The sequence below is a fragment of the Anabas testudineus genome, chromosome 11 (genome assembly GCF_900324465.2).
Source record: "Anabas testudineus chromosome 11, fAnaTes1.2, whole genome shotgun sequence".
NCBI lineage: Eukaryota > Metazoa > Chordata > Actinopteri > Anabantiformes > Anabantidae > Anabas > Anabas testudineus.
This window is the reverse complement of record NC_046620.1, coordinates 4,366,457-4,393,156: the sequence shown is the minus strand read 5'-3', so window position 1 is coordinate 4,393,156 and position 26,700 is coordinate 4,366,457. Positions and strand designations below refer to the sequence as shown.

The following is a 26,700-nucleotide window of genomic DNA, read 5'->3' as shown; positions in this document are numbered from 1 at the left end:
TGTCAGAGGAAACGAAAAGGGTTTTAGGGATGGTAGGAGATGTGTGTTGGGGAGGTGTGCAAAAAGGGGTTTTAGCGTGCGGGTGTAATCGGGTAGGAGATTGAGGGAAGGTGTGTGTGTGTGTGTGTGTGATTTGGAAGAAAGAGGTGGTGGTGGAGGGAGGGGGCTGAGCATGTAAGTGGATAGAAGATTGAGAGAAGGTGTGTGTCTGTGTGTGTGAGGAAAAGTGCTTTAGTGTGGTTGTTATGGTGGATAAGAAAGGGATGTGTTGTGTGTCCTAATGAGTGGAGTGAAGCTGCACCACTGTAAAGCATCTGCTCTCCTATTTTATTCTAACAGCTGTTTGTTAGGCTGTCCGCGTCTATGAATTCATTTATTTTTATTTATTTGTATCGGTACAAATATATATCACAGGCACACATCAGGTTTATAGCCTTAACTGGGCCTTTACATTTATAAAACCATAATATAAAAAATATAAAACACTATCCGATCACTCGTGAACACTGAGTGTAAAACAACCCCTGTAATAAGGACATTTTGGGTTCTGCAGGTAGAGCTCCACATGTTGATTCCCCAAATTCTGTTTGTCCAAATGGGAATTTACAAAAAGGCGTTGTACAGTTCCCAACTGGTTGCGCCTCATGAACTGAATCCTTTTGTTCTAGTGTTACACACCCAAGGGTGCCCAAGCCACAGTGGTTTAGAGATACTGCTTACATTACATAAATGGGCACGAGAAAGCACAAAGATAGAAGATAATGTATCTAAAAGCAAAGAAAAATTAAATATACAGCTCTTTAGTATGAGAATATTAGGCATTTGTAGCTTGTGTGCAAAGATGAATCTTAGTTTAATGTTGATTAATTTATCACATGAGGCTGTGGATATAAAAACATTTTAGGATGAACTTAAAGACTGTTCATATCCTGTATTTTGCTCATAAGAACAAAAGAACAACAATTAACTGATGCTGCCAACACGTGACGTGCACCCAAATCCTAATTTATATCTTATATCTGTGCTACAGAGCTCCACTGTTGTCCAAAAACAATGAAAGAATTAAAAGCACATCAGCCTCTGCACTGTTTGATACGTTCGATCTTCACCATTAACACAGTTACATCCAGTTCTAATGTAAGAACTCACTACAACAGCAGGAGCTAATGATCACGGGGTTGAAGTGCCAGAGACTCGAGTGGGAAAATCGCAAACGAGACACACACACACACACACACACACACACACACACTGTTGGTTTTTGGACTTCTTATGGGACAAATACACACAGCAGTCAGTACAAGGTTGAGTAATGTTAATGGTAAATGTAGGAAAACCAAAATGTAATGTGTGTTAATATTTTGTGTAGCCCACATTAATCTGTCATTTCCAGGAAACAATACTATACTTCTAATATAATCTGTGTGTGTCTCATTGTACAGTACAAATTTCTACTACATATTAGTATTAGTGCTCTACTGTGTGTGTTAATTTTAACATATAAATAACCAGTGTGTGTGTGTGTGTGTGTTTAGGAGTCTGGTGGTTACCTGTAGTCAGTGAACAACAGATAAACATCTGGGAAACAGAAGAGGTGAAAACAATGAGCTCACACAAGAGGTGACCTATTTCCCTGGGTTAGAAGAGTGCGTGTGTGTCAAGTGGGCAGTGGCGCTCATTTGCTCTGTGAGCCTTGTAATAGTATTCATGAAACACTCCGTCACTTTGTGTGTACGTGTTTGTGTACACACGAAGATTTGTCCAGTCACAAGCAGCAGTAAGAAACTACTGAAGTCAAAATGAGCTTTTGTATAAACGATGATTACTGAAACTAATGTACAAGTCAGTGTATTAATACATATACAGTAATTAAAATATTATAATAAAAGTACTGGATTGGTTTTATACAGTTAAGAATAAAAATGTAAGTATGAAAGACTAATGAACTTATAATACATATGATTTATTCTAATGAAGAGGCTCGTTTAGGCTACTGCACCTTCTGTCACTAACATCTGCTGAGTTGTTACAGTACATGTCTATCATGTACTGCATATTAGCAGTATTGATAGTACTGAGAGTACTGACTTGTCAGAAACTGGAGTGATGGTTGGTGGTAGGATTAGTTTTTTTGTACAAGTCCTTGTAAGTTGTGGTCTTATAATAAAATACTCTGAATCCGTCTGCAGCCATTTAGATACCAGATACATTTTTGACTTGGACCAGTAATACTGTTTTTAACATCGGCTATTATTATGTAATGTTTCTGAATAATGTGGAAATGATCTACTTTTAATTTTGGTTTAATTCAACAAAACACATCTTCCTGAAGAACATTACTACACTTACTTGGGTCAGAACAGAAGGTGGTATCCACATTTAGTTCGTTATCAGTATTGTGGGCCAGGAAGCTTCAAGACAGACGTAGTCCCGGTCCTGGTCTTTGTTCAAGACACTTTGCAATGACTCTGTGGTGTTTAATTCCCCTTGAGCCATCACACAACTCCGGCCATACAAGACAAGTGTGTGTAAGAACTTAAAAGTTTTTACTGCATTCTTGAATCAGCTCTGTTACTTTTTATATAATAATAAAGTATAAATGATAATGTCAAAGTACAACGATGAACGTACAGAGAACTGTCAGTCAAATCTAAAGACCAGTATTCAGTTGTTGTGGTTTTCAACTCTAAGACTAGATGAGCTGTGAACACAGGGAAACACACGGAGCCACAGATCCTGATATTTTATCCGGAGCAGAGAAGCTACTTAAAAGGTGACGATGTCGACGTGTTTGTTATTTGTTTCCCGTTGCACAGAGTTACTACAGATCTAAAGAAATATGGAAAATGGAACATTTCCATGACAACTGGGCAAAGTCCATTTGTGGAGGCAGATTATGTGAAACATAACTAAAGTCCAGGAAGTACGTTATGCTTAGTTGTCTTCAGCGTGGCCAAAACCCAGAAAAGTCAAATAAACAGGTTTCCATATTTAATTATACAAACAACAGCAGTGCTTGTTGTTTAACTGCTGGTTGTGTAAAATAATGCACAACATTTGACGTCCATGTTCAGCGCTGCAGGAACCACCCCGGTAATTACTGGACTAGGTGGAAACACTGGTTCTCCAGTGGAAACGGGGGTCCCCAGGAAAGGTTCCTGCAGTGGACAAGGTCCACTTAAGACTCAATGTTACATTTCCTGAAAATAGTAACTTGATGATTAATGTCTTCAAGTCCACATTTAACTGTGAATTCAACAACTCTATTATCCACCATGGACAATCTGCCGTCTTGTCTTCTTCCACTGACTTTTCATGAACTTGAGTAGAAATATTTCTACTAAAATATGCCGACTAAATGACATATAAACCCATGTGATGTGTTAACTTGGTGAAACTAAAGGTTGGAAACAGATGACTTGACACTACTGCCACAAATAAGAGTTGGTCACAGCATTTATTTTCATTTTCTGACAAAACTCCACACAAAACAAACTCGAGACCAAGCTGAAAAAAGAGAGATCCTTCTATTTTATTTCATTTTCTTCTTTTTTTTTGCTGCTGTTTCACAAGTTAAGGTACAGTGCCTTATTCCATATTTCCACAGATTTAAATAATGAAATTGGAGAGAAATCTCTTTTTCCGAGGACACAGAAAGATTGTATTTCTTTTAACGGGTGAGGTTGGGTGGGGTTTAGGGGGGAGGGTGCGGGCAGGATTGGGGTGGGAGAATGAGAAGAGGCAGGTGGTGAAAGTGGGTGGAAGTTTACAAGGAAGGAGGGTTTGCACGGGGCTCACAAACAGACAGACAAATAGGGACAGATAGACAGGCAGGGTGAGGGCAAAGGGAGGCAGTAAGGGGTGGTAAAGGAGGAGTGCGAGTGAGAAAGAAGAGAGGAAAAGAGAGTCAGAGACAGTGTGCTTTGTCATGTCGGAATGAAAACAAGCAGCTCTCAGACCCACTCTAAACATAAAAAAAACATTTCACGGATAATTTTGTCTTTTAAAAAACACCCAGTCGTATATTAGAAAACAACAACACAAGCAGAAAAAAAGACACAGGTGGAGGAGGGAGTGAGGGAGGGGAGGAGAGAAGGAAGGAGCCAGAGGAAGTGACCTTTTTTATGAGTGAGTGAGTGCTTCTGTTTTATGATGAGGTTGGTACTTTATTGATGGGGGGAGGGAGGGAGAGAAAACGGCAGTAGAAGATTGGCAGTGAGTAAATAGAGATAGAGAGAAAAGGAGGGAAAGAAGGCAGAGAATGAGAGGAAATGGCAGTGATTAGAGAGCTGGATCTGGGTGGCTTTTCTCTGGCAGAAAAAAAAAACAAAACATGAACAAAACAAACAAACGACTCCACCCACCCACTCAATTCGCCAGTTGTGAGTCTCGATGAGAGCTGCCGCGTTGTTGTTCTGCTTGGCGAGAGTGCTCGTACACGGACAGTCAGGTTTTTGTCGTTATTCTTGTCATTATATTCTTTATTCAGGCCCACACAGCGGTGTAGTTTGAGTACACGTATGCAGCTAACAATGTAGTAATAAGCATCGGCACAAACAGTGTTACTGGCAGACTAGTGCTGTAAAGACTTTGTGTAGAAAAAAATGGACAGAGGGACAGAGAGGACAGGGACGATTTACAAACCCACCCCCGCCCCCATCCTCTCCTCCTCTGTGGTTGGTCCTCGTCATCATCTTGGCATCAGATTTTTTTTTGTTTCTTTAGTAGATGAGGATGGAGAGGAGAAGGGGGCTGGAGGAGGAGTAAACATAGTTTGGACAGTTCGAGTATGTGGAGAAGAGGAGGGACGTGTGGAGGGAATGAAGAAAAGGGAGAGAGGAGAAAGAGAGAGGACGATAGAGAAGGGATGAGTTCAGGTAGGATGGGGTGAGAAGTAAATGATGCTTTGATAATTTAATAGTATGTCTCTTTTTCCACCCAGCCTGCAGAGAGGAAGAAAGTAGGAGAAACAAGAAACAAAGAGAAGAGAAGTTACCTATAAAAGATTTCACAGCTCAACATCTCTTTCTTTACCTACACAAGACTGCAGGCAGACACAAACAATACTTCAGTCAGATCTTGTTCAGCAGACTCCATTCTGAGTGTACTGAGTGTGATCTTACCTCCGGGGTTTCGGCGAAGGATGAGTTTTCGTATTTCATCGTATACAAAGATGAGGAAACTGTACGGGAACGCACAGAACCACCAACTGGGCCTGAGAGAGAACAGCAGTATTAAAGAGTAAGTAGTAAGTCTGATTTTGAGATGTCTTTATTGATATATTGGGTTATACAAACTTCACATGATTTCAAAGACATCATAAAGGGGACTGTAAAGTGCATTGTGATTTCATTCCCCCTAAAAACAAAGTACACGATTGTACTGTGATGATGTATTGAATTGCACTTTGCTGGTTCCCTGATGAATGTATAATGTCACTTACTTGAGTGGGTACATCCTTAGTGCCACGTCCATACCGGGGCAGTAGGACAGGAAAGCAGCCAGAGCTGTTTCCTCAAACAGGCCGAAGATCAAAATCTTATTCCTGCAAGAAAATAAATAGAGAAAGAAAAAGTTAGTTTCCACAAACACATGTTAAGAGGACAGGGCTAAAAGCACACAGAAGAAGCACAAAGGTAAAGGAAATGCTGACAAAATGTCAGAGAAGGGAGGAATCCATAGCAAAAGAATCAATATCATCATCCGAAAAGACAAGTATTCTTCTATAATCAGTTACTATTCACATCTACTTTTGAAACAGAAAATGGCTTCAGAGATGACTCTTTGCAGAGTGTGTTTGTTCTATAAGTGCTGCCTGCAGGACAGACAGGGAAAAAAACAGAAAAGATGGAGGATGGAGGAGACAACATATGCTGCCCACCGGAGGACATGCATTATAGGAGTCTTAGTAAACCTTGTTTTCTAGTGACATCTTGTGGCGACTGTGAGGAACTACATCCGATGCAGCAATATAACGTCTAATTCTAGTTTAAAGACATGGGAGAATACTGCAGGGTGTTAATTGAAGTTTTCCAGGATTTTTAACTTCCTACAGCCCTCAAATGCTGCACTGATGAAAATGTCATTCAGATATTTCTTTTACTTACTTCATGCCCTGCTGGAACACAGAGTTACGTCTGGTCTTGCAGATGATGACATCTGCCCACTGCACCACCACAATACTGACAAAGAAGGCTGTGTGGCAAGTGAACTCCACAATCTTACGCTGCTCATAGGTCTGTATGTAGAAAGAGAAGAGAAACACAGTACATGACCTGCACATCTAAGGTCATCAATGCAAAATAAATGGACAATTGGACTTTGGACACTCTCAGACTGCTCATACCCATTGCTGCCCGTAGCTGTCCTCCAGGTCGTTGGTGGAGCGATCGTCCCAGTTGAGCCGAATGCCGACAAGCACAGATGGAAGAAAACCATTTTCCGCCATGATGACAAAATAGGCAAAGAAACCCCCAAGAGCTTGGATCATACCTTGAGAAACAGAGAGATTGGTCATTTATTCAGCAGGATTTATCTGACTGCTGTTGAACAAACAAACAAACAAAATATTGAACTAAAATGTAAAAAATGTACCAATAAATAAATACAAAAGTTTTTGACAAAATGCTACCCACTCTTTACAGGCTCAAAATCATAAACATGTCACCTACCAATCTGCCCATATGCGATACTGATGAGTCTCTCATTGACCAGTTTGTCTCTCAGTGGGTTCCTGGGCTGGCGCTTCATAATGTCGCTCTCTGCTGCTTCATAAGCGAGAGAGATGGCTGGTACCTGCCAGGGGAGACAGCAACACAGTTGTTACCCTGCTATGCTGACAATGTTAATGTGTGTATACTGTGCTAATATCACAGTATACACACACATTATATGAGTGTGTCTGTCGTTTCCCTTACCATGTCAGTTCCCAGATCAATACAGAGGATGGTGATGGTGCCCAGAGGCAGTGGGATGTTGACCAAGATGAAGAACAGGAATGGGGTGATCTCTGGGATGTTGCTGGTCAGAGTGTAAGCAATGGACTTCTTCAGGTTATCAAAAATCAGACGGCCTGTAAAGACAGAATCAGTGTTTAAATGAGCACAGACTGTTTTATAGGGAAACAATATCATTAACTCAATAATGCAGCATTCATACATGAACTGGTCTTGCATGCATAAATGCTACTGATATGAACTGTATCTCAAAACCTGTATAATGTAAACAACCTAACGCTCTTATTAGTACTAAAACAGCATATCATTCTTTCAATCTTTTCTTCCTTAAAGATATACATGTATATTTTCACTTCTCCTTCTTTCCCGCTCACCTTCCTCTACTCCAGTGACGATGGAAGCGAAGTTGTCATCCAGCAGGATCATGTCAGCTGCTTGTTTGGACACGTCAGAGCCAGAGATTCCCATGGCAACACCAATGTCGGCTTTCTTGAGGGCAGGAGAGTCGTTCACACCATCACCTGTCACAGCCACAATGGCACCCTGGCAGAAAGTAGCCAACAATGTTTTTGGTTTTGATTTAGGCCACAAAATGCTGAAACTTTTGAAAAAATGATATGTACAGTAAACACACCTGTCTCTGGCAACCTTCTACAATGATGAGCTTCTGCTGTGGGGAGGTTCTGGCAAAGACAATCTCTGTGTGGTTCCTCAGAATGTCATCCATCTGCTCCTGAGTGAGGTCTTTCAGATCTGTTCCGTGGATCACGCAGGCCTTGGCATCCCTGCACAACACAAAACAACGAGTGCCAATCCGTTTTTTAACAAACCACAATAACTATTGTCATAAAGACACTTGTTTGTTTAGAGTCCTATGGCCCCAATCATTCCCAGCTTCTATTTTGTGGTTTACCTGGGGTTGACCTGGCTGACAGGGATATTGAGCCGTGCAGCAATATCTTCTACTGTTTCGTTGCCCTCAGAGATGATGCCGACACCCTTAGCAATGGCTTTAGCTGTGATTGGGTGGTCACCAGTCACCATAATAACCTGAAAAATAGGAGAAAGAAGATGAAGAGGTGGCAGATGAAAGGAAAGGAGAATATTTAGAAATATATATACATTAGTTAAATGAGGAGAGACAAAGAAGTAAATAAAGACAATTCTTACAATATTCTATCAAATTTATCTAAACATGTGTGTGATAGGGCTTTTGCAATATGTTAAATGTCAGTGGCCACCTTGATGCCAGCGGAGCGGCATTTCCCCACAGCGTCGGGCACGGCAGCACGAGGAGGGTCAATCATGGACATGAGGCCCACAAAGCAAAGGTTGTCTGTTTGAAAGTTGACATCATCTGTATCAAAGGCAAATCCTTTGGGGTACTTGTCCTCTGGCAGGAACAGGTGGCAGAAACCTGAAAGAATTAAAGAGGAAAGATGAATGAACTGAACATACAGGACAAAGCTATACAAGTCCTACACTGGGTCTGTGGGTACTTAATAAGTAGAAAGATGATTATTGCAGAATTGGTTATCTTTGTGTCAGTTTGTGATACAACTGGAGCTCACAGGTGCTTTGCATGTCTGAATGGGATAGTACATCCTCAGACACGTCACTTTCAAAGTCTTGCCTAAATTGCCTACAACCCACATAAGTGCTGAAGTGAGTAACTGTGTAGCCTCCATGTTTAACTAATGTTAGACTGCAGGTTGGGTTGGTGGAGCTTTGTGGGTGTGGGTTTAAAATTGTGGACTGAATTACCATTGTTTTCCTATATTCTATCGTTCTTACCCAGTACCCTCTCTCCCAGTCCTCCCAACTCCAGATAGGCGTTCTGGAAAGCCTCCTTCATTTCATCGTCCATGGGCTGCTCTTTGCCCTGCAGCATGATGGTGGAGCAGCGGTCAAGAATTCTTTCTGGGGCTCCCTTCATCACCAGCAGATAGCGGTTGTCATTTTCATCCTCAGTTTCATGAATTGAGAGCTGATGGGGACAGATATTAATGTTAGCATTCTATCTATTAAAGACGTGCGCATTATTTTGTCTGTTTAAACCTGTTTTCTTCAGTTCATGTTAACATGAGCTAGTATTGTATATGTGTGATATAAAATTCAGCTGAAGGAGCAACAAGAGTGGACAGACCTGGTACTTGTTGGTAGAGTTGAAGGGGATCTCAGCCACCTTCTTGTTCTTGTCCCTCACGGCCTTGACAGAGCCACACGACAGCTCAATACACTTTAGCAGGGCTGACTCAGATGCATCACCAGCCACCTCACGCTTAAGAATGGGCAAAGATTCCTGGCCAGCCTTGAAAACTGCACGGTTACACAGGGCAGCGATGCGGGCCAAAGACACCCATGTTGTAGAGCTCTTGTCAAAAGAGGAGCCTAGAGAGTAGTCAGGAAAACAGAAAATTAATTAAAAGGCAGGTGGCTGCCTCCCAGACTTAAAACTTTTCTTCTTCTGATTTTTTTTCTGCTTTTATACTTTATGGTTTCAAACTAATTGTGTGTTTACTCGGTCTTTCACTATGGTTGAATGGTATTACAGTATCCCAGGGTATTTTGAAATATCATTTTAGGTATTCTTGCCAAGCTGGAGACCAAACACGAGGATGACGTGGTGTGCAAGTTTATGAGGAAATAAATTCCACTGCCGCAGAGGAATTAAGAGGGATGACACTGCTTTGGTGAAATAAAGACACAGTAGAGGATTGTGGCTTTTTAAACAGACTCTGTTCCTCTAGGCATTATAAACATTACGTGCATCTAGTTTCAGATCTGTGTGTCTTGTTTGTTTGACTGGAAGTTATACACACACACTGCAGTGAACAGAGATAGGATAGTAGAACAGACAAAATCCTAGCTGCATTGTTATCCAGAGCTGTTTATTTGAACATAAACTCTGTGAAACCATCCGAAAACAACTTTATATTTCTGATTTATTCCTTTGTCATTTCCTCTCTTCATTCAATCTTTAGTTTCTTTAACCACACTCTCTAATTGAGCCAGGGAGGAGGGGCCAACTGTGAACAGTGTGTTGTCTTTCAAAAGTTGTGCTAATCAGTGTATATAAGTATTTATTACTTTGGCAGATAATTATTTTGGATGCTGTCTAGTAATTAATAGTGCTTTTAAAAAGGGCCATAATGTGGTCAACATTTTGCAGGAAGGCACTGCCTGAGAAATAAAATATGGACAAATCTTACCAGACTGGTCCTCGGTGGTGTCAGCCTCATGGATCTGGTTGTCGAACCACATGTGGGCCACAGTCATCCTGTTCTGGGTCAGGGTGCCTGTCTTGTCAGAGCAGATGGTGGAGGTGGAGCCTAGCGTCTCCACAGCCTCTAAGTTCTTTACCAGGCAGTTCTTACGAGCCATTCGTTTAGCAGTCAGTGTCAGACACACCTGAGAGAGGAGACACATGAAAGCAAAAGAAGGAAGGATACCCGAGGAAGCAAGGGCAGACAGAAGGAAAGAACTATTAGTCCTGTAATTAGTATCTATGTGTTAAACTAAGAGAATGGATGAGCATCTCTAGGCACTAAAATAACTTCTGCCAACAACAAAATGCACCGGTGCTGGACTGTACCACGAACATATAAGAACTAAACCACTCAGATACCTAGAGACGTTCATCCTGCTCACAAAAATTGTTCCTTTATAGCAAAATGCACTAAAAACCTTCTTTCAAAAATAAAAACACAGCCAAACAAGCAAGGCAGAGAAAACATGAGGCACGATCAAATGAAGCAGTGAAGCAGAGCAGCGGTGCATTATATCATCATGCCAAGTAAGGCAGGACCCAGGAGCCAAACAGAACTAGCCAAGCAGGAGGCCGAATTCAGTTCATAGAGCTGACTAGTCATTAGCCTAATGTCATTACATTAGCTAGCCGTTGTCATTGCAGACAGCACCGCGTCTGGCCTGAAAAAGAGAGAGAGACATACACAGAGGAAGATGGAAAAAGAGAAACACAAACACATATGGGGCTGCACTGGAAGAGAGAGAGAACAGAAATGGAAAGAAAAATACACAAACAGAGACAATACACCACCTTCACCACAGAAACCGATACTGACACAGAGAGAATGTTAAAGCACAAAAATACAAAGATGCACACAGACACACAGCAACAACACACCACATAGAAAACACACCATCATGAAGAAAAAGGAAGTAGGGACATATCAAAACAGCACACAACAAGAGAACATCAGCCAAAACACTAAACACAACACAACATAAGCCAAGTCTGCACATAACTCTGGGAACTGAGAAGAAAACAAACAGAGAAGGACTGAAAAACACACAACAATGATCAAAATGAAAAGAATCACACAATTGACAAAAACCTCACACACATTCTAGAAATAACATTCCAGTCCCCCACACAGACTGAAAAATATTAAATAGAAAAATGCACACACACACACACACACACACACACACACACACACACACACACACACACACACACACACACACACACACACACACACACACACACACACACACACACACACACACACACACAAACAAACTTATTTCTCTGCCAACTCACAGTGACTGTGGCCAGAAGTCCCTCGGGCACATTAGCCACAATGATACCAATGAGGAAGATGACAGCCTCCAGCCAGCTGTAACCCAAGATGAGCGACAGGACAAAGAAAGTCACGCCAAGGAAGACAGCCACACCTGTGATGATGTGGATGAAGTGCTCAATCTCCTTTGCAATTGGTGTCTAAAAAGAAGAATAAGAACACTGATAGTTTAAGCACTGACCAGAGCAGGTGTTTTAGCAAGAAATGATGCAACAAACCAAACTATTATTTAAAATACTGCATAACAAGGAACATGTTACCTTGCCAGTCTCCAGGCCTGAGGTGAGGGTGGCAATGCGACCCATCACTGTACGATCGCCAGTACACACAACAATGCCACGTGCTGTTCCTGGAGGAAGAGAGAACAGGGAGAACAGGGAGAAATTTTATCAAATTCTTTACCTCAGTTCCAAAAAGGAAGGAAAAAACACACAAAAGCAAACCAAAGATCAACTGTACATACTTAAGGCAGCAATGAATGGATTTGTCTGAGCAAAAATGGTTAAGAGGATTCTACAAGATTTGAATGTCTTCATGTATTGTAAGAATCCGTCCACTAGATGGCGCCATACATTGCTGTTTTCCATCTACCACTGTGAGCAGCACAGTCTAAGTTAAATGGCCTAGCCAAGTGTTTAACTGAGGTGGTTGAATTGGAATGGAACAGGTCCAAGCTTAACTAGGCTCTCATGATGACCAATGATGTCACTGGCTGCTCTTTCACTAGGCCGTATCCCACAGTAAAAGCTAATGTGTGGTGTCTTTGTTTGCAGAGCACCTAACTGGAACAAAACAAACAAATGCATGTAATCATGTAAGTGCCACACACATAGACAGGCACATATGGAGTGTTTGTGTTATTGGTGTTTCTATGAGTGGCTGACAGTGGTTGAACGGGATGGTAATGATGAGGATTTAGAGTTTGGAGACAACAGTGACTGTGGATTTACCCTCAACACAGTTGGTGGAGAAGAAGGCAATGTTGCGGGTTTCCAGAGGGTTGTCGTGGGTACAGTCGGGTGACCTGGTCTGGGGCTCTGATTCACCAGTCAGGGATGAATTGTCCACCTGGACAGAGCATGAGAACACAATTTGATTGGTGTGTGGGAAGGGGAGAGATGTTTTGAATTTTGAATTATGCTGCATTATCATATTGTGAAGTTGCTGTCCTTGTTTCAGTCAATAATTAATCAGCCAACAGACCAGGTGGAGTCCAGAAGTAGAAACAGAAGCTCACTGCTCAGGTCACTTTCATTTACAGTAATCCATAATTGCTGCCTTCTATGGTGCAACCACAAATTTACTGTTTGTCAGTTAAAGTGAATGAGCTAAAAGTGGCACAGTACAAGTGCGTTTACTTGTGACCAATTAAAACATATTATTTTAACTGTGATTACTTAATTAATATCCACGTAACACTGAACTCAAGGGCAGCTTTTTGTAAGTTGTTGTTATGTCCTTATGACTGGCTAATTAAACACGGTGCCTGTGGCTCACCTTGCAGCCATGAGAGGAGATGATGCGAAGGTCAGCAGGGATTCTGTCTCCTCCTTTCACCTCCACCAGGTCTCCTGCCACCACCTGTTCAGCATTGATCTGCATCTTCTCTCCCTCACGAATAACCAGGGCTTGCTGTAAACACAGAAAGAGAAACAGTTATTTTTGGAGGCATTGAATGATCTTGATCTTGAATAAAGAATAATGAATAGACGAGAATAGCTCAGGTAGCTATTATTAAGTTGAAGCAAAAATAACACAATTAGATACTATTTAGAGAAAGGTTACAGATGAGGTACATCTGTATAAAAACTAAAGAAATTCAAAGATTAATAAAGACGAAAAGGGTGAAACTGTTTGTTGTTGGTCTGTGTCCAGTACCTGAGGGACCATGTTCTTAAATGACTCCATGATCTTGGAGCTTTTAGCTTCCTGGAAATAGGAGAAGCAGCCAGTGATGATGACGACAGCTGACAGCACGATACCCAGATACAACTACAGAAACAGAGATAGGGAGGAGGAAGAAAGAAAGATGAGATTTAAAGAACTGAATTAATTAATGTATATTTTATCTAAAAACATGAGAGGAGGGAAAAACAGACTGCTGAAGAGAGACTTGAAAAATGATCAATATGACATTCTCACATTAAAAGATTGGACTTCAGGAGTCAAAGGAAAAGAAGTTATTTAATGAAGTAGAGGGTTTTGTTAAGTTTAAAATATACAAACGGGACAAATTGTCTTTAAGCTTTTCATTTTAGTCTCACATCCCATAGGTGACAGCAGCATGTGCTTTGATTTGGACTCAATGACCTGAAGGCTGTCCATCTGTGCCGATTTATGCCTTTTTAGGGGTGTATATCATTCACGTTATGATGGATCACCATCAGATAATTAAAACGCTATTTAAATAATCTTTCCCCAGATGTAATGTCATGTACCATCTGACATAACTATAGCCAGTTATCAAAGTGTGAATTTCCATTTTGGGTGCGTGATACTCTTGGGCACTCACACCCAGACTTGTCAGTGTTGCTTCACCCTGAGTCCTCCCCTGTGGTCTGAACCAAGTATTTTGTATCATCATGCTCTGTGTGTCAGACCAGTTCAGCCTCAGTCCCTGGTTCTACTTTGCGCTGTGACCTGGCATGAAACAGTGCTGACCCGTGAATGCCCTTCTCTTACCCTGCCATTACCAACACCAGGAGTCACACGCTCCCCGTAGCAGGCCCAAAATGGATGCTAACAGGATGGTGCCTGTCACTCTAGACAAGGGTCGGCTGGCATGATTCGGACAAACAGCTGACACAACCTTATAACTGACACAGCCTCATCCCTAAGGAGGAGTGACTCAGCAAATTGCTTTGTAAAGTCATGCACTGGAGGACAGGGAACACACACACTAGCAGAAACCCTTCCTCCCCTAACCTCCTCTTGTGGTTCTTAATATCTAGCTTCTAACAGGCAATGTTTATATTTTAAGTTTGAATTACAAATTACAATACTGTGAGAAGTCCTCCAATGATCCTCCACTTACGTTATCCCCAGCGGGCTCGTCCTCTGTGGCAGCCTGGATGGCGTAGGCCAAGAAGCAGAGGATGGCACCAATCCACAGCAGGATGGAGAAGCCACCAAACAGCTGGCGACAGAACTTGACCCATTCTGGGGTAGTGGGGGGTGGAGTCAGGGCATTGAGGCCGTCCCTAGCAAGGTACTCTGCTGCCTTGGCATTGGTCAAACCCTTTGTGGAGGGAATGGAAATTAAATAGGAAAAATGAATTAAAGGAGAAATGTATGAGCAGAGGTAGAAGGGCAGTACAAACAAAGGACAGAGGGGAGGTGGAGGAAAATTAGATTAACATTTTTTTAACATTGTTGAATCATTAGTACTGTGTTATGCCATGACAGAAGCAATAATTTGGATGGATGGTGGAAAAGAGTAAATGTAAATGACTCACCTGGACGATATCAGTGCAATATTTCCGGCAAACCTCCTCAACAGACATTTTGTGTTCCGTCTGAAAAGAATTTAGAGCATAAACTTACATCTATCAACTTTCACATGCATCAAAATTATAATAAATAATTGAAATAAACAGCATTTTGTGCATTTCAAGTTCAGTTTTTTTCCCAAGGCTGATACATGACACTGACCTATTTGGTTATCTGAACATGCTCGTATAGTTTTATATCAAAAGCATATCCTGTGGGTTTGGCTTCCTACCGCACACACAACACAGTTAAATTGCTTTGGCTATATTACTGTAACACTACCGTATAGCTGCTGCTACAAAATACCACATCTCAGTTATCTCCTTGTCAAACAGGGAGATTAGATTACAGTTGGATAGTAGCTCTTTGTATGCTGGAGGGAAGCCAGGCTCCACTATCTATGTTTTTTTGTTTGTTTTTTGTTTATTATATATGTGATGACGGGTAAGTATAGTTTCACATGAAAGTTTTAGGTACTCCTGTGCCACCAATTAGGTGAATGAAATTAAACAATCAAATTATATAAAGCCACAATAGTAGATCCAGTTGTGGAACTGGGCTGGCAGGTGTGCAGGTAGAAGTGCACATACTATGGGAACTTCCTTCTTGAGGTCATCAAGATCCTTTCCTCCCTTCTTCTTGGGTGAATCCTTCTCATCTTTGTCCTGCGTGGTGGCCACGCGGTAGCTGTCTGACCGTCCATACTGTAACATAAAAAAACACAAGATCACTGTTTAGTCACATACATGCACATTATTAAATTTTTTACCAGGAGACACTATTTTTCTTGCTGTGATTAAAGACTTCTTGGACTACAACACACTACATTGACAAAACCAAACGAAAACGGAGAACCACCACCTGAGAGAAAAGGCCAGAAGGAAACCTCTTACTATCTTTCTTGTAGTTGTAGAAACTTGTAGTTTCCACTCAGGATTCACTGATCAGTAACATAAATAATTGTAAGAGCTTGGATAGCTAAATCCAATTTTCTTCCATAGTGAGACCCAGTCAAAACATCTAGATTAAGATCCAAACTTAGATGTAATCCCCTGGTGTAAGAAGGGGAACTCAACACTTCCTGATTAGATCTGGCATCATTAGAGCATAGGTCTGTCTCAAGAGCTCCACTTAAATAGCAATTTACACCCCCACCATTTAGGCTGCTGCCATTCAGACCACACACTCTGCTGCTGTGTCTGAGAGGAGGAGGATAAATATAACAGTCGGCAGAAAGTGCAATCAAGGCATGATCAAAGACAAAATGGCAGAAAGACAGAAAGGAGATCATTCAGAACTCAGGATAGAAGAAAAGATATGACAGTAACTGTAACGTACATCTTGGGATGGTTATAATCGCTGTCGCCCTAAATTAGTGTGAATGGATGTGTGTGCATGTGTGAGGTAGCCCCTTTATCTTAACATGAACATAAGTATACACGTGTGTATATCTGTGCACCACTATATGAGAGAATATACTAAATACTTAATAAATAAATACTGATATAAAATAGACTGTACTGAAAAAAATCTCAACTTCCTGATATTTACTCTTTACTTTGGTTGAACGTGGGGAAACACAGGATGCATTGCAGAGTAGGTCCATCCTGTGTTAAGAAACTTACAGTACTGTAGTAATGCATGTTGTCTATGGCAGCATCACTTTGGATGGATAACAAAATGAAAAAAGAAAATTAATAAAAATTACAGCTCAATCGCTATATTTTCCTTAATTCCTGAGCCAATTTTTACATTAATCACAGAGACAAAAAAATCAATCATCAATTGTAGCCCTCAGGTGGAACAAGTAGATCTTCTAGACAATAATGGTTCCTCTAAACAACAGACTAACATGGACAAGTTGTATAACTAATTAGGAAACAGTGAATAAAGTAAAGTAGGTGTAATTAAATAATTTAATTGCTAGAGGCCCTTTCATTGAGTTTGAGGCTTAAAAAGCCCGGAAGCATGTTAATGTTGTTCAGCCAAATGTGCAACTGCTTTATGTTAGGGACACATTTAGATTTTACATGTGTACTTTGGGCAGATTTCCCTTCCATTGAACCCTAATAAAGATGTGAGAACATGTAGTGTTGAAAATACGTATTGGGATTCAGATTGTGTTTAAATGTGCATGATAAGGAGCAAGACCAGACTTATTTTGTGAAAGCTCTTATGGGATTAGTCTGGGCTGAAAGATTTCACACTGATTTGATGGCTGTTTTATGCTGTTTACCATCTGTTTTTTTTCCTCACTGGATGAAAAGCAGGAAGAATGATGGTTTAATGAAAGAAAACCAAACAACCAAACATACTACCAGACTTGATTTTACAGCCTCTAACATGTTTTTTATTTATAAATGGATAATGTATGTCCTGTAAGAAGGCTAATTTTCATTGTCTGTGACAACCTGTGACACACCAAGCTGCTGGGAACTCTCTAGCTTCAAGAACCCATAACATGAGCAGCCTTAAACTGGGGAAAAAAAATCATATTAGCTATTAGCTATCTAGACTCGCTGTATACCGTGAATGTACATATATAAACACATACACCCCTACAAATATCTGCTTTTTAGCATTTTTCAAAGGGGAATACTTTCAGACCATCTGCGCTCATGTTTATTTTCTGCTTGATTGCAAATGTGAGCATTTTTCTGTCTTTTGTGTTTTTTACTGTGTGTATATGTCTGTGTATCTGTGTGTCCATCTGTCAGGAGGCGCAGTTCCCCGGGGCAGTCGCGTCCAGCAGGCCATCAGATTACCGCTGTTTACTACACTGACAGATTAACCCACTGAACAACAATAATCCCTCTCAATCACTCTCTCTCCCATCCTTCAGCCCTACTTTCTCATTCATTCGTTCTCAGTCACCTGTTTACAGCGTTGAAAAATCATTTTTACTGTATTTCTCTGACATAACTGAACTGAGTAGATTTGAATTACCTTAAATATATTTACATTTATAATAAGCCACAGAATTATTGGATTATATGTAGTGAAAGTGTTTGTTTCTATTGTTTTTGATATTTAGCTCAAAGTAACGACCTGCACAGAGATTCAGGAACATAATAGAACAGAAACGAATGTGTATGAGTCAGATTGCTTGACTAAGGACGCAAAAAGATTTTTTTTTTAGTATGTTTGGTTTGTGCCCAAATCAAAATAACGTCCTTAGTGTTAGGTTCAAGATAATCTGTAAACTGCAAGAAGGTAAAATGGCTGTGCTATTTTATTCTGGCTCCATTTTCACTTTTCTCATTTACAGTTACTGTACTGCGTGTTTTTTTCTTTTGTCAGTGTTATGGCTTGTGTTGGTCATCCTTTTATATTTGTGCCAACAACTACATTTGGCTCTGCTCATTTCTCACCCAAAAATCAATTGAACAAAACTTTCTAGACTCCACTGAGTCTAGAAATCATCACCACCACTACCACTCCTCCCACAGGGGACAAGTATACTACTATACTATCATATGCTGACATATCTTTCTGATAGAGGTTTCTTGACTTTTACGTCTGATACTGATCCCGCAATCTCCAGTATCTGCCAATACCAATACCGATCCAATACCATCCTCGACCATCTCTTAAAAATATAAAGGTGTTAGAAAAACGTTTGTTGAGGGTATGCGGTGTGCTTACCTAGCCATCTAAAAAGCATATACAGTACATCTACATTTCAGATGGTAATGGTATCTGGGAGCCAGAAGACAATAGCTGTGTCAAATAAACCCTTAGTAACTGGTCTATCATAGTGGTACAACTAGCATGATTAGAAATGGAGCAATAGCCTCTTTGAGAGACACAATCAAAGCCCAATTCACACCACTTGCATGGTATAAAGAAAACAGCAAGAGGTTCCCTAAACACTGACTTTGTGTCCTGCTGCTGATGAAACAGTTTTTTTATTTTGTTTTATCATTTCTCATCTATTACAGCTGATTTCGCCTGTAATGCTAAGAACTGGATTATACATTCCTTCCCTCCACTATATTCGATGCACAGATTTTGACATGTAATGGACTAATACTAATACTGAATATCAGATCAGATTTATTATCCTCTTCCATGTCTAAAATTCACATAAGCAGTATATGTACTGCTTATGTGTCTATACTGTCCATTTCACAATACACAGACATATACAGCTTTAAAACACATATTCATTATTTAAAAGATTATAGTAAATGTTTTGTGTATTTGTGTAGTACATGCTGCCTTCTCTGTCTAGTCACAGGCTGCAAAGCTTGAGGAGGTTCCAGCTGCATCCAGATGTTCTGTGCTGAGCTACAACACTGACTGTATGTGCAGAACATTTGTAGTCTGCTATGTACTGTAACCAGCCTGGCCTGCAGCACAGGGAAACACAGGCCTCGGGAATGGCTGGATGAGCCATCTTTAATCACTAGTCAAAACACTGGTCAAAACTGGACATTTTTGTGCATCCAATACTAATTCATAAACCTGGAAGTAATCAGAAGTTATATATCAGGAGATGTGCATAACTAAGGAAGTCTCTTATCAAAGTGAGCAATCTGGTGATCATATTAGCTCTGTTGGGAAGCACCATTAATCGAGCTGCAATAAGGAAAGGGGCCATTATTATATATTATAATCGTTATTATAATCAGTACCTCAAATATATATATTTTCTTAATTCATTTACATACTTTAATTGAAAGTATTGCACTGTTGTATATTTTACTGTGATGAAAGCAGTGTAGTATTGCTGCTTGTGTCTAGTGTTGGTGCCTGCCTCCTTTTAATAGTTACAACCAGCTCTACCTGGGTCAAGCAGGATTGCTAACCCTAACCCTAAATTGTAACAGCAGCCTCCTTACTGTAAGACCTAGTTGAAATATCTACCAGCTGGCACTGAACCATGTGGTATTTAGCCACATTCAGTGTGTGGTTTATGGCCTATTTTGAACTAAATCTGATGATGTTGCAGTGTCACATTTGTAGCTTCAATTTTTTGAATGGAGGATCTTGCTGGTGTATATTGCCTCCAGTGGGGTTTAGTAGTGCTGGTGGTGCCACAGTGGATCATCATAACAAAACACACACACACACACACACACACACACACACACACACACACACACACACACACACACACACACACACACACACACACACACAAGGAAATGGATTATCACACAGATCAGTGAGTTGACCTACGAAGAAAATACTGATGGACTTACTGGCACACACACACACACACACACACACACACACACATACAGACAGAATAAGAGGGGTCCTCTACCATTTATCCCTCCCTTCACCCTCCCACTTTGTTTACATTCTCCTCCCTCCAGGCTGCCCATCTGTTTCTCAGCTCTCTTCTACTCTGACCTACTCATCTGCACCAAGGTTTAATCAGGAGACAGTCTGAGCCATGGTCATAGTGCAGTCTATATGATGAGTGAGTTTTAATTTAGAACACATGAGGCATGAAGATAAAAAAAAATAGAAGGGATCTTTTTTTTTGATTTTGTGTAATCTCAGTGCAGAAAAAGCATAACTGGCTGTCAGAGTAGATTTCTCAAAAAAACAAATCAAACATTGTGTTCTGTTCTCCACCATTTAGCAGTGTGTCACCTCCTGCAATGCAGAATATCTGAGAGTGTGATAGAAAATGGCAGTTGTTAACAGAATCAGACCGACAGCATCTACTTGCAATGGTTTCATAGATGACGGATGCAGGGTTTCCTAGCAACATTCACTGCTTCTAAATAAATTACTGAAGTCAGCAGAGGCAGTGGGAAAGGATGGGGGTATTGAATTTCTTTGATGATGTAGTTAATGTGACGTGGAGAGTTATGTAATTCTTTTGAAATGTTCAATGTGTAACGTACTAAGGCTCATACTTCCTGTAATTTCTGTATGGTGGTGTAAAGTGTTTGAAAAACAACTAGTTATTCTTGACACCCAAGTGACCATGCACTATCCCAACAAGAAGTGAGGAAGTGATGTGAACTTGACCTTGCAGTGTGCAGAATCAGTGGTACTGGAAAAACCCTGATCAGTAATCTGCAGTATGGATCCACAGTATTTCACACTCACAATTCAGATGGAAACTAGCGAGGAAAGGTGGTTGAGTATGCGCTGATGAGATATTAATAGACTGGAACAATTATGCAATCATGAATCGATGACTAAGAGAATATATATGGTACAACTAACATTTATGTATGTAAAGATGAACTGTGCATTCAGTACAGACATGTTTAAACTATAGTGACTGCTAATAACAGCAAATATTATTACCTAGTGTATGAAAAAGTGGCCTACACTCTGTGAAACTGCAATTTTAGCATCTTATTCTTCCAGCTTCTGAGGCTCAGCTTTACCCTGTAAATATCAGATCTATTACTACAACCACGTAACAGAAAGATTACTGTACATGCCCTTGTTCTGTACCAGCATGCTTAAATTTAAATGTCATCTGTACACAATCTTAGTTGATGCATTTCAATTTGCTTTTGTGCTTAGAAGCCATGTTACACTTTACTAAAGCTCCATATACACATGACAACAGATCATAACTTACAGACTTGCCAGCAGCACAACAGGACAGATCTAGACATCACGATGCATCTGGTTGTTTTAATTAGTGCAACAGTCATTTTATGTGATTCTTCTTGATATGGTTAAACTCAGTGTAGCTTGGTATGATATGATATGATATTTATTCTATATCTAGACAAAAAATAAAATTTAAAAATTTAAAAGATTATATTAAAAAACAAAATTATAACACCTTAAATAGGTGAATTGTACAAGAAGACAGCAGTTCATACATTGATGTGTAAACTGCTGTTATTAGGTTAATGAATACATATTTTTTGGATGGCCACATAGTAGTTTGACAAATTTCTAACAGGTTAGTCTTTGGTGCTTGTCTTCCAGTCTATTGATGGCTTCTTTTATTTTTGATATTGGATTTTGAAATGTATTATTCATTCATAATTAAAGTATTCATATTTTCATATAGAGATTACTTTAGAAAGTAAAAAGCACATTCTCACACAGTGCTGGTGTCTGATAAACTGGTTTTAGTGAGCTAATTCACTGGCAAATACTGTCAGGATTGAAATAGAGCCACTCCAATGAAGAGAGCTCATGTGGTCGAGAGCTCCATCGTGTATGGATTAGACAAGGTGAATGACATCAGGTTCACTCATGAGAGGGCTCCCTGTCTCAATACACACTATACTACACACTATACTATCCATCCTCCACAGCCATTGGCTCAAGCTTCCACACCAATTGCATTATGGGATATCAACAGATGCATTCATCATTGGAGAGCTCTTTTTCTCCTTTTCTCACTTAGCATTTATCTCTTTATTTTAAACCTTACGCTCCACCATTGCTCCCTCCGCTGATATCACTGCACATGAGAAGCATCGTAGCATCTCTTCCTGTATTCCTCCATCTTGCCCAGTATTCACCCATCTCAAGGTGACTTCCCACAAAGTCATCTCTTTCTGCTTCGCTCTCATTCATTCACTGCCATTATTCAGTATCAATCACAGTTTCCTGGTCAGTATACCTCAAAGCAGGACCTTTCTCTCTGGGAAGCCTTCAACGGCTGACATTTGTTTCATCTCTGCTTTCCATCTTTTCACCCACCAACTCGATCGTTCTCCCCTGTAGCAAGAGCCCATATCAATTGATTGGCCTGAATCAAATGGCCCCAGTTGCCTTGCCAACTAAACGTCCCTCTGGACTTCCTCACAACCCCACCACCGCCCATTTCACTCAAATCTCCTCTTACTCCACCCCTCCTGATGGCAAATCCCATCCTGAACATGGGAGTTTCCATTCTCCCCCCCTCTATACACACAGACTCACACACTCACACTCACACTCACACTCACACACACACACACACAAAACACAAAGCACCCGCCTCCTCCACTCTTTGACGCAGTCAGAGTTGTGTGCAGTTTCCCCCTCTGGCGATCTAGTGGACAGCATCACAAAGTGTGACAGAGCGACACCGTTTCCACGACTCGGCCTGAATGTTCTCTCGTCCCAACCCCCCTAAACCAGGATGTGGAGCAGAGGACTAACCACTGGCCATCACAGTTCATTAGAAGTGATTGAACATGACTCCATAAACACGGAAGAACAGAGTTACAGTATAATATTCACCTGATTTTATCAACTCCACATACTACAACAAAACCTAATAGTACAATATAGTCTAAGTAAAAATACAACTTGCTGCAGGAGATTAAATAGTCCCATAAAGCAATATGTAGTTGCGATGGTTCACTACTGAGTATCAACACTGCTAAATGCCTTATAGTAAGACTAAAGGAATCAATAGAAATGACATCACTGAGTCTAATTTTAGTGTTAGGACAGGATGTCCTTCATGACCCGACAAATCTGTGAAGTTTTGGGAGACTGCTGGGGTAAAATGATATGTTGAAGGTGTTTACTGTGTCCCTTACGGAGAGCATCTTCATTGGGAAACTATCGGTAGACATTTTTAGGAGTGGTGGGTGAAGGGGGGGTTGACCATCGCCGAGGAACCATTTTGACGCACTTGTCTGTGCCCATTTGGTGCCCAGAAGTAAGATGCAACTACATCCTCCCCAAGCTCAGCACCGTCAATCACAGCAAGACGACGCACGGCCACATTATGTCATGTTTAAATGAAAATGCACCAAATACTGGGCAGGAAAGAAATAACCGAAACGAATGATCATGGTTTCAATTCCCAGCCCCCACCCTATATGCATCCTCAGATAATATAAATCCGCGACTTTTAGGGGGCTTTATTAGGAATAGCCGTGTACCTAATAATAAAGCGTATCTGCGGTCAGACTTGGAGGAATAACACGATATTCCGCAATCCTGGCTGCGGTTTTCGCCACCAGCAGGTTACATATTCCCGTGCGTTATGGCTCGTTTCACCTGCATATTACTCACAAAAGATTTCATCTCTGGCTGGGCTCGTCAGTGCCATTATGCAGTCTGACTAATCGTGCATTTAGGAGGCGTGAATTTCCTCCGTCTGCAGCGGGTCCAGCGCCTGGTGCCAGATGTTCGGTCGCTTAATCTCGTTTTTTGGAGCCGGTGGATGAAGCGCCGCATCTTTCCGCCACTTCATCCCTAATGCATGTTAAAAACCTATTGATCCTCTATGTCACAGCATAGTGGGATGCTGATTTGGTAACGTTACCACTTCTCGTTAGACTACTTTTGCGTTACAGTGCCAAAACCACCACATTGTTTGAAGGTCTGGTGGCTAAAAAATAAAAATAACCGACGTGCATTTGCTGTCAGTGACCTGAAAACCAATCGGTGTGGATGTCAAACGTTCATTTCATCTGCTGAGTGATTAAAATGGAAGCTGTGGCACATCCACCCTATGGCAGCACACAGCTTCTCATTTACTGAGGAAAATAATTCAGATTCTACATGTGGTCATATTGGGATGCTCACATAAGGAGGCAGCAACTGTAAAATATTTATTGTCTGGTTGTAAAATGTCTGCAGAGGCTGATACCGACTGAGGTGCGTTACTGTAACGCGTTACCACCCTGCACCGGTTCTGTCGCACCGGCTGGAGTCTGGATGCGGCGGATTGACTCCCAAATCTGGCGCATGTTCCTCCGAAGAAAACAGAGTCCAGACACCCATCATCTGCTCCACTACCCCTTAATATCAGCTGTTGTCGTATGATGTTAATAGCAGATACTTAAAGGTGACTGCCCCGTAGCAATTAGATCAGTTTGAGTGTCTTTTGACTGAAAATGCGTGGTGCATTTTAATCAGTTTGCAAGACATCACTGACAGCTAGCTTACACAAGTCATACATATCCCAGTGTTCAATGTCATTCTAACATCATGCCTGTGCCTTCATGCACTTTAACCCTTTCATCAACACAGGCACCGACTAACATAACCAAACCCAGACTGTGAAGCTAACTTTTAACCCAACTGATTTTATAGCACATTAAGCTAGCTAGGTGACGGTAAATAACAATACATTTAGCTCTTACCCCCATTTCGGCGCAGTCAGTCGGGTCTCCTCACAAGATGAATCGCTCTAACTCTTGATTTAACCAGAATATCTGGCTTTAAGACGGACAGAGGGAGCGGAAAGTAGTAAAAATGTCTCCTTTCGGCTGATTGCTGTTGCTCTGATGACAAAATCGATTAACAAGCTAACATATTATCCTAAAATATCAATTTTTTTTAAGATGAACGGGCGTACGGTGACTTGACAAGGCAACGTTTCATCGAACAGCTCGACAGGGCTACGAACCGTGCAGTTAAAAAGTAAAAGGGTTTATTTTTTAGGCATTAAATGTTAAAATGACGGCGCCGTCGCTGACACTTCACCTTCTCCCGAGAGCCGCGAATGATGCCGGCGGAAAGTAGTCCCGGACGGCAGGCGTCTTCTTCGGATGCTGTCTCCCTCCGCGATGGCACGCAGGCCGCCACAGCACTCAGGGTTCCCTGTGTTTTCACTCCGCGTATGAAACAAGGTCCAAGGTGCTGAGTTCATTTACAATGACAAGATTGACTAAATGAATAAACTCAATACTGGCGCAATAACAAAATAATAAAAATGATGCAAAATTCTAATTCTTTACTCAGGTTGAAGTATAATACTACTTCAAGTAACAGATTTTTCTGTCCTGTTATGAGTTACTCATAAATATAAATGTATTTTAATGAACAGAAATGTTGAATACATTTATAGATTCAAGAAGAGTACATCATTTCTGAGAATAGGGCATAAACATCAATTTCATTTCACCTGTTCTGAAATTTGGTCTTTAGTTAACAAAACAAAACATACTGCTTAGAATCAAGTAGTCAGGTCAAATTAGATTGTTAAATTTGCAAAGAACTGGAAACAGTTTCCATAGTTTACATTTATTTGGAGACGCTTTTATCCCAAGTGAGATACAAAGCAAATATCTATGCCAAGGAGAGAAACTTTATAGTAAAAAGCTGTTTTACTTCCATAGTGTATGTATGCCTTTGGGTTTTGAGTGCAGAAAAAGATTTCAGAGAGAAGAGTTCTGTTTTCAGTAAGTTTTTGAAAAGTGAGAGTGAGGCACCTGAGCGTGTAGAGGTGGGTAAGTCCTTCCACCATGGTGGACCCACAGAGCTGAAGAGTTTTACCTGGGATCTTTTAAGGTGTGGGGACCACAAGACGTTCACTCGCAGAGCACATTGTGTTGTATAGTCCGGAAGGTAAGGTCTGATCTTTGTGATGTTGAAAAGGGCAAATCTGCATGATGTGGAGACAGAAGAGACGTGGTCGGTAAAGCTCCGTTGATTGCCAATGATCAACATTAGCTTAACAGGTATAAACATGGTGAGGTTAACCTGGTTAAGGAGCCCTGGAGCAGACATTTGTCGTTGCTACAGTACCATCATCTTGGCTGTATTCTGTTACCTTCAGTGTAACCAACAGGGCATTCGGATGCTGAATTGGACACATAATGTTTCACTAAGATGTAGGAGATGTACATGACAGTATGTATGCATTGAAACTGTCACTATGCCAGTAAAAGGCGCTTTATTTGGCTGCTGATGTGACGTAATTTACATGAACCTCCACAGCTGTTCACAGTTTATCACATAGGAATTTGGAAATTCAT

At 40.9% G+C, this 26,700-nt stretch overlaps 1 protein-coding gene across 1 annotated transcript; it reads right to left on the bottom strand.

Annotated features, from left to right (window-relative positions):
• Positions 1-3,438: 3,438 nt before the first annotated feature.
• On the bottom strand, positions 3,439-25,447 carry atp1a3a (ATPase Na+/K+ transporting subunit alpha 3a). The gene is made up of 23 exons (XM_026348852.1): positions 25,084-25,447; positions 15,643-15,756; positions 15,019-15,078; positions 14,598-14,801; positions 13,442-13,555; positions 13,061-13,195; positions 12,514-12,631; positions 11,824-11,912; positions 11,524-11,703; positions 10,169-10,367; positions 9,103-9,347; positions 8,751-8,943; positions 8,198-8,373; positions 7,870-8,006; positions 7,591-7,741; positions 7,331-7,499; positions 6,918-7,072; positions 6,672-6,795; positions 6,347-6,492; positions 6,108-6,238; positions 5,444-5,545; positions 5,124-5,215; positions 3,439-4,943 (listed from the first exon to the last, which is right to left on the bottom strand). The coding sequence occupies exons 1-23, from the start codon at positions 25,087-25,089 to the stop codon at positions 4,915-4,917; spliced, it is 3,069 nt and encodes a 1,022-aa protein (XP_026204637.1). The 5' UTR covers positions 25,090-25,447; the 3' UTR covers positions 3,439-4,914.
• Between the last annotated feature and the right edge of the window lie 1,253 nt (positions 25,448-26,700).

Excerpts from the sequence above, each read along its gene's own strand:
- atp1a3a (XM_026348852.1), bottom strand. Across the intron at positions 11,704-11,823 it reads CAGGCCTGGAGACTGGCAAG|ACACCAATTGCAAAGGAGAT; the intron begins GTAACATGTTCC and ends TCTTCTTTTTAG. Across the intron at positions 8,944-9,102 it reads ACTCTACCAACAAGTACCAG|CTCTCAATTCATGAAACTGA; the intron begins GTCTGTCCACTC and ends TGTCCCCATCAG.